The following is an 8,537-nucleotide window of genomic DNA, read 5'->3' on the forward strand; positions in this document are numbered from 1 at the left end:
AATACAGCCGATTAAATACAGTGTTTTCAAAGCAATAACAATAAAACTTTACAGATGATTACAATAAAAACATGACTATTTAAGAGGATCATTCTCTGTTCTGTTTATATATATCACTGGTGTGTGTATTCACCTAACAAGATATGCTGCAAAGCACTACAAACTTGTTTACTGGAAGAGGCTGACTAGGTAGCGTTGACCAGGGACAGTGTACCGGGACCGCTGGGAGGCGGCGGCAGGGGGTGTCCGGCAGATCGATCGATCGGTCGGTCGGTCGGGGAAGCAATAAGAAGAATCCTGGGGAAGAGGGTATGGATATTACGGATCGCATCTCCGGCTTGCCGCGCAACAAGACTGTTCCGCCTCCGCAGGAAGGAAAACGTGGAAGCGACTGCACGTGTCCGCCTGTGTTTACTGGAGTAAAAAAACGTGTTCGGCCAGCTCAGGCCCCGCCCTCCCCCACGCGCCGCGGCGGCGGCCCCGCCCACCGAGATGTTAATACAAGAGCGGGCGGGGGCGAGCGGGGGAGCCCAGAGCTTGAGCGATCCCTTTTGGTTGCAGTCACGGCTCTCCTCTGGGCGGACTACATTCGCACACGACCAGCGCCTGCCAGCTGAGACGCTGTAGCTGCCGCTGTCTTTACAGAAGAAGAGGACCTGTCGCCCCTGGATATTGGATATCGCTCCTGCCTGATCGACCCTCCCCTGACAAACACAGTGTGAGTATGAGCTTGCTGTTCCTGTCGCTGGTCCTGCGTGCTTGCTTGCTGTGGTACCTGCTGTGTGAGCGGTCCGGGGCGCAGTGTGGTGCTGAAGGTGTCCGCAGCGCCTGCCCAGCCTGGGGCCGGGGCTCTGGCAGCGTGCTGCCGTGTTGGGTGGCTGTTGGATGGGGCTTGGTGTCAAGCTGTTACCCCGAGAGCTGAGTCGGGTCGGGTCGGGACGGGTTGCGGGTTTTCGTCCGGGTGAGCAAACAGTTCGTCACGCAGAAGAAACACGAATTGACGATTGTCATTGTAAACCTGCACCGAGACTTAAAAAAAGAAAGCACTCTTTCGCGTGAACGCGATTGATTTCTGGTCCGTAAAGACAAGAGGGACATGATCAAACTCCGTTTCAATTTCAATGAAAGACATGAACGATGGTGTATTTTTGTGATCTGTAGCCCATGTACTGGTTACCATTCAGACATTTTTTATTTATATTTGTTCAGTTCCTTCCTCTAATTCGGGTTAAGCCTCGTTGCCGTGGCGGTTGTTTTGACAGTGTCCCACTTCACTCCCCCCCTCACGATCAAGCTGTTTCCTTCTTTAGAGACGGCAACAGTCCACTCGGATCCTGGCAGGGCCGCGCACACGGGCGAGCTTCTCACGTGTGCCTTGCGGAATGAGGGGGGAGGGGCGAGCCCAGCCTGCGGTGTCGTCAGCGGCCGAAGAGCCAATCCCGCTCCCGCTCGTTCTCGCGCCACACGGTTGAATTGTTGTGGACTCACACGGAGGTGGCCCCGCCTCTTTCGAGAAAGAGCTGGCCGTGACGTCAGTTTCTTCCGAATTCCTCCAGTTCCTCGCTCGCGGAGGGGGAACTCCATCGAGCTGCACAGCGGAGTTGTAGACTCATTCAGCTTGGACGTTTCTGTTCCTGTACAAGACCTGGGATTATTGTAAGAGCCCGCAAATGGAGAGATGTATTCAGTTTATCCAGAGTTGCTTCTGCTTGTTGGGGTAGTTGCCTGCAGTGCTGTAGTGGGGAGACTCATCCTCGCACCTGTGTTGTGCCGCAGCCCCAGAGAGGGTCATGGCCTGCTGGCCTGTCTGCATACAGTGGGGGTGGGAGTGGGGGATGACAGCACTGCCAGTTTCCTTATTGCTTTTTGGAATCATGGAGGCGGGAGTCTGTCCGTCTGACATCACTGCAGTGACTCACCAGCTCACCGGAGATAGTGTAGCCAGGATGTGCTCTGTGATAGATCCTCCTCCCTGGCCAGCAAGGTTACCCACTCTTCCTCCTCCCCGGGCCAGCATGGGGCTCAGTTACCCCCCTCCTCCTCCTTGGCCAGTAGAGTTACCCCCCTTCCCAGCACGCAGCGTGAGGCCTGAGCACTGGTCCTGCTGTGCTGTTGCTGTGACGGTGGGCGGCGTGTCTCTGTGCCAAGCATTGCTGTTAGTCAGTGTTCCCGCGCTCAGCCTGCCCCCCCGTCCCTGCCCACAGACAGCCTGGAGCCGTGCCAGCGCGTCGCCGTGGTACCTGTGTGTCCACAGCGGCCCGTCGGTGTGATTAGCGCTGGGTGTTGACGTGCTAGTCGGCGGCGCTCGGTGTTGTCAGTACTGTGTGCGCGGGAGAACCGGAGCCCGTCAGATCCCTGTTTCGGGTCTGCGTCTTCGCCCCCAAGGCCGTTCCCCATTGGGGTGGAGAACAGAAGGCCTGTTCGGTTCAGGGTGAGAGCCAAAGGGAGCAGCCATTGACTGCTGCCACAGCGGGAATCTCCCTCATCGGGAACAGTCGGTTTCAGGATGACATGTCCAGTCTGCCTTCACACTCAGTGTGTATCTGTGAGTAATACTGAGTAATAGTACTAAAGCCCCTGACCAGCCTGGTGGTACCACATTTGTAAAGGGAAGCTCCTTGAGGGCAGTTGTTTTTGTCAGTGTTGTGAAATCTTCCTTGACATCTGCAGCTAAACAACATTTTGAATGAACAAGAATCCAAATTTTCCTTCTCCTTGTGTAGTGAGTAATTAGTTGAATTAATGTAAAAGGAAAGACAAATATGAAGGAGAGACGATCAGGATGTGTGTGTGTGTATGGGGGGGTTATATTGGGAAGATTATCTCCCCCCTGTTTCTCCCTTGTCTTCCCTGTTGTCTCCTGTGGGCCCGGCTGCACTCCGAGAGTGCCCCCCAGTCTCCTGTCCCCCCAGCCTCCTGTACCCCCTGTCTCCCCCAGCCTCCTTTCCCCCTGTTCCCCAGCCTCCTGTCCTCCTGTCTCCCCCAGCCTCCTGTACCCCTTTCCCCACCAGCCTCCTGTCCTCCCAGCCTCCTGTATCCCCTGTCCCCCCCAGCCTCCTGTCTTCATGTCCCCCCCAGCTCCCCCCGTCTCTCAGAGGGGCTCCTGTTCTCAGAGCCCACCCCCAGGCGCAGGGCAGGGGTCCCAGCAGTGGCACTTAAACGTCTCAGACCTGGAGTCCTTAGAAAAAATGGGCCTGAGGGGCCCGGGAAGAACAGGGGAAACCTCACCCCAAAATCTAGTCCAACCCAACGATGGACCTCCTCTGGGAAGGAGCTGTTGACTTGCAGTCCTGCCGATGGTAGCCGTATTTCCACATCACTGTGTGCTGGGATCTGCCCTCACATGTTCTCTCTGAGAATGTGTCCAGGCATGTAGCTTACTCTGCTGGCACTGTACTGTTGTTGAGTCCCACCCAGCCTGGCTTCAAAACCCAGCAGGTTTAAAAGGCTCAGCAGGCAGAGTGCAGGCTCACTTCTGAAGGGCTCCTGCTTGTTTGTCTGGTTGGGAAGGGACAGCTAGAATGGTAAGTGAGCAGCTGAGGCAGGGGGGGAACTGATCGGCATGAGAATGGAGAATTGCTCACAGAAACGGGAAGAAGCAGTCTGACTTTGAGGCAGTATTGTGCTTTTCCTAGAATCCCAGTGATGTGAATTGCTGTTTCTGTTCATAAAAGGGGGATTTCATTTCATTTTGTAGTTGATTTTCTAAAGAAAACTTACAGAAGTGAATGTATTTGCTCACCTGCTTTTAGAATTAAAATGTCGGTAAATAAATTGAAAAGACAGCTTGGAACTGATTTGAGAGACATCAGATCACCCCCCAGATGAAACATCCAGTTTCCTTCTTCTGGATCCTAACGGGTGAAGGCGGTTGATCTGTATGCTGGGGCTAGTTGACAATCTCGTCCTTCGTGTTTACGAGACGACAGTCGAGTCCGTGGCTGGCAGTGGCTTGTGGTGTATCTCTGCCTAAATACACAAGGGAGCAGCACAGACTCCCATGGCAGAGCAGCCTGATCCGCTCCAGGTCTTATGAGCTGCAGGCACTTGCTTTTCTGCCAGGGACAGGCTGCCGAACCTGTCGGGTCCGATACCCACCGGCGAGTGCCTCCGAGTGGTCGCTCCCGTGGCTGTGAGAGGAGGGTGATGTGTCGCGGGTGCGCGGTGCGCGGTTGTCGGCTGCCGGCGAAAAGTGGGGTGGCTCGGGCTGCTGTGCACTGGGAGTCTGACGGGCTGCCCCACTGGTGACCCTAATCGTGCGGTTTGTCCCCGGCAGTGCGGCACCGTCGACATGGAGAAGCGCGCCCTGAACCCGCTGGGGAACGCCGCCGCCGCCGCCGTGTGCCGGAGCCTGTTCGGGCCGGTGGACCGCGAGGAGCTGCTGGCCGAGTCCCGCGCCCTCCTGCGCCGGGACCTGGAGGCCCACTCGCGCCGCTGGGGCTTCGACTTCCTGAACGAGCGGCCGCTGGCGGGCGGGGACTTCGAGTGGGAGGGCGTGCCCGGCGCCAAGGTGCCCGCGCTGTACCGCACCTGCATGGTGGGCCAGCAGCGGGGGGCGCCGCAGGGCGAGCAGAGTGGCAAGGAGAACGTGCCCCGCACCCCGGAGCGGACGGCCAAGCCCCGGTGTCCGGAGAGCACCCCCGAGAAGAGCCCCGCCCAGACGCTGAAGAGGAAGCAGACCAACATCACAGGTGGGAGGACGGGGGGAGCTGGCGCCCAGCGGGGGAGGAAGGTGGGGTCCAGAGAGGGGGCAGAGGTCAGGGCTCTGACCAGTTTGCGCCAGTTTTGGTTGTGTTTAGACTTTGCCAGAAAACCGATTAAATCTAATTTTAGGGATCGGCTACCCCCTTTCTGGGAGGAGATTACTGGTCGCCATACAAGGAACTCAAATAAATTGGTTATTCCAAGATCTCAGAGAGAGAGATATAGGCCATCACCAATCCTCGATATGTGTAGATTATTAAATAGGAATGGGCTGTAGACTTGGGTCATTACACATGAGGTTAAAGCAACTGGATTTTATGCGTCTAGATATTTGTGTGTAGATCTTGTATAATTATTGTATTTAAAACTGTGTGCACGGATGCTTTTATTGTAACAGCAATGTATTTCAGTGTTGTTAATGACTGGTGTTTTTAAGAACCTGTAAAAGTGCAGAATAAACAACAATAACAATAAAAAAGGCAAACTGCTAGAAAGGTGTAGGAAGTCTGCCTTTGTTAGGAAAGGCAGTCTGGGTAGTGTTGAGCAGTAATGAGATGAGTGCAGTGAGTCTGCAAATTTCATCTGGTTTTATACCACATCTACCGTTACAAAGATAATCGTTTGATTGAGGAACCGTTTGACTGGGGAACCTGTGGGCCGTAAAAGAGCAAGTTTACCAGAATAATTGATTCCATTGCTTTTCTCAGGCTGGATTCCCCACAAGTTGAACTTGGAAAAAGCCAAGTTGTTGCCTTTCCTTGCATCAGATTGGAACATGTCCAGTCTTGCCCTTAATGCACATGCCGTCTTCGGAGTGTCCACTAGGTGGAGCTCAGGGACTCATGAAACCTTGTTTCCTTTGTGAAGTTGGTGAAATGACACAAGAGCAGGAAGAAGTAAACCACACTGAGTCTCTAAATATCTTATTGATTGTCACCACTTTGGGAGCATTGTAGTCCATCGGTCATGGTAATAAAGCTCTGTGAATGTGCAGTAGTGAGAAATGCAGTTTAATAGTGGTGCTGTGAGGCTGTTCCTGAAATGTGCAGGGACAGAGCTCCAGCTCTGTGGCACCCTGACCCTGACTCTCCCGCCCCTCTCTCCCCTCTGCAGATTTCTACCAGGCCAAGCGGCGGCTGGTGGCCACGCCACGGAAGTCCGGGCAGTGAAGGGGTAGACGGCACACAGGGACTTCTGCACACGGACTGCTGGTTAAATATTATAGAAGTGTGCGTATCTGACACTCAAAGCTGCTTGACCACCATTGTCTTCTCTTCCTCCTCCTCCTCCTCCTCCTCCTCGTTTGTGGCATTGTTCCACCTGGGCCCCCGTCTCGCCCTCCTCCTTCTGAGGCGAGAGCTGGAAGCCTGCTGGCAGCAGATCTCTCCCGGATGGACAGTGTCGGGATTCCCTGGAAGTGCAGTGCTGACAGCAGGATCATCCAGAGTCTCTGAACCCTCTGCCCAGCACTGCCTTCCCCCTCGGGCTGGGAAGATGGACATTGAAATGTTACTACTGAGCAATCTGCCTTGGTAACTGTTTTAACTCAGCTGCCAAGCCATCTTGTTTAGAGTAAGGAGTTAATAGGAGTTAATCTGCGCAGATGCAGCTCCTGGTTAGAGTAAGGAGTTAATCTGCACAGATGCAGGTCCCCTTTGATGTTTCCTCACAGCAAATGTCTCTTCGGTCTGTGGGCTTCCTGTGATTCTCATTGGCTCTGTGTGCGTGTTGGTACCAGCCACTGCAGCTACAGGTTCTGAAATTGCGTGGGTTTGAGAAACGCAAGGCAGTCTCTTGACGGTCTGCGCTGCAGTTCGTCTGATCCTGGAGCAGGAAGGGCAGCACGCATAAAGCGCGTCGTCTCAGGCGCTCAGTCCCGGCCTTGATCAGCCGCCGACGCGGTGGGGGGCGGCTCTCGGGAAGCCAGATGTGCATGAAAACTTCGACTGGAAGATGGGAGGAAGAGGAGGGATGGGCGAGCACTGGATCGCCCATTTAATAAGCTCTTACTGGGGGGGGGTTAGGGTCCGTGTCTTCGCTGTACCTGCACTGGAGCCACGGTGTGAATAATTGAGCAGAATTGGATTATATTATAGCCTTGCCTGTATGCACAGCGGCTAAAGTAACGGTTGTGCAAATAGTATTGTGGACTTTCTGTCAAATAATTGCTTGTAATTGTGGTATGTTTAGTGCTCTGTATGTCTGTAGCAGTACTGTAACTCTAAATCAGGGATTCCCAGCTCCAGATGAGAGGGAGCATGAATCCTGCAACTGTTTTAGTTCTTTAAATCGTCTTCCGCTGGTGAAGTATTGCAATACAGTACACTAGAATTCATTGTAAGGACAGTGTGAGCAGAGGTGATGGACAAAGAGGTTATGTTTATATCCTCTTTAACTCCAGATGCTGTAGATTATGATACCATTAGAAAATGGTTTTCTGTTTTGGAGAGCTGGCATGTAATTAGACTGCTGGGTTCCCTGTGCCCTCGGTCTGCTGCAGTGCAGTGCCCCAGTCTTCCTGGAGGGAGGGGTGTTTCATAGGGGTCCTTCACATGGTGAACCAGGAGGTTCCTCGGGCCTTTCCTGTGATTCACTGGGCCTGTAGACCGTCTGCCCTCATGGTTACAGCAGGGGAAGGCTAGGATCGACACGGCAGCGCTGGTCTGGCACGGCTTCTGCTGCTCCAGAGCAGGCTCTCGGTTCAATCCGTGCTGAGGACGTCCCGGTCGGGTGGGGTTCACAGGGAGCCCCGAATAATCACACTGCTTAAGTAGCTAAACTGATCTCTGAATCCAGTCAGGGCTCACCCGTAATGGAGACCAGTAGACCCCTACTGGAGCAGGGGTTCAGATCCCCTGTCTGGGCCAGGCTTGTCCCACCTCTCCTGGGACCCTGCATTCACAGACCTGGTACAGTGCTGCCCTCTACAGTCAGCATCCCCTAATTGCACTTGTAGCTATTTGTTATGTAATATTGTTTTAAATTATGATGTACAAAATTTTTCAGAGGGCTTGAAGATTAACAAAAAAGAAATGTTAAGATATAAAATTTATTTATTGTAAAATGTGGTTATTTTATGTTATGTGAAATAAATATTTGTATCATTTTGTCTGTAGCTTGTTTTAATTTCAAAAGTCATTTCTCTCATAAGTGAGATGTTTACTTGCTTGTTTCAGAAACGTGTTCTGAGCCTGTTATCTGTTCAAACAGCAGTCTGAGGTAGATTTGAGGTAAATCAAACGGTGCAATAAAAGGAGAAGACTGCCTTTCTGGGCGCCACCAAATTCCAACAGCTGAGGTTAAATTCAAATGTTACTGATTATTTTAATAAATTGTAATTGGGTTTGTCAAGAACAGCAGGGGAACATGTTAAGTGCTGGACTGTAACGGATTCAATCCCATGCAGCTGGTGTGGTCCGGTGAGCTGGGCTCATGCGTACGGGATCAGGGAGCGCTGGCACTGGGCCCTGGGCCTGTGGTTCTGGGCTCGTGGTTCTGGCCGGCGCCCTTCACCCCCACGTCTCCCTCGCGCTTCGTGCTGACTGCGCGAAGGAGGAAGTGGCGATTGGGAAACCCCGGGTTTTGTAACCATCCTTGCAAAAGTGTCAAGGAAGAGGCCCTTGACTAAGGGAGGGGGGTTGCTGTTTGCGACAGCAGCTGAGAGCCCAGCTCGGGGGTCCGAGGCGCTGATGTGCGCCTGGGGCTCTGGTGCAGAGTGGGCTCTCTATCCCAGTGTGGGGTCCTGGGGTGTCAGGACCTCCAGCTCCAGTGTGGACTGTGGCACCTGCTGCCCGCTCTCATCTCTCTGCTCCGAGCCCCTGGGTCTTGGCAGC

The 8,537-nt window shown here is 53.5% G+C and overlaps 1 protein-coding gene across 2 annotated transcripts; it reads left to right on the forward strand.

Annotated features, from left to right (window-relative positions):
- Window positions 1-514: 514 nt before the first annotated feature.
- cdkn1a (cyclin dependent kinase inhibitor 1A) lies at window positions 515-7,816 on the forward strand. 2 transcript variants are annotated; one of them, XM_088921621.1, is made up of 3 exons: window positions 515-718; window positions 4,277-4,691; window positions 5,818-7,816. In XM_088921621.1, exons 2-3 carry the CDS (start codon window positions 4,292-4,294, stop codon window positions 5,871-5,873), a joined length of 456 nt encoding a protein of 151 aa, XP_088777747.1. In that variant the 5' UTR covers window positions 515-718; window positions 4,277-4,291; the 3' UTR covers window positions 5,874-7,816. The 2 variants fall into 2 exon arrangements, with proteins under 2 accessions (XP_088777747.1, XP_088777748.1); XM_088921622.1 differs by lacking the exon at window positions 515-718 and adding an exon at window positions 3,455-3,524.
- Window positions 7,817-8,537: the final 721 nt, after the last annotated feature.

Source organism: Atractosteus spatula, chromosome 7, assembly GCF_055471065.1.
Source record: "Atractosteus spatula isolate fAtrSpa1 chromosome 7, fAtrSpa1.hap1, whole genome shotgun sequence".
In the NCBI taxonomy this organism is placed as follows: Eukaryota; Metazoa; Chordata; class Actinopteri; order Semionotiformes; family Lepisosteidae; genus Atractosteus; species Atractosteus spatula.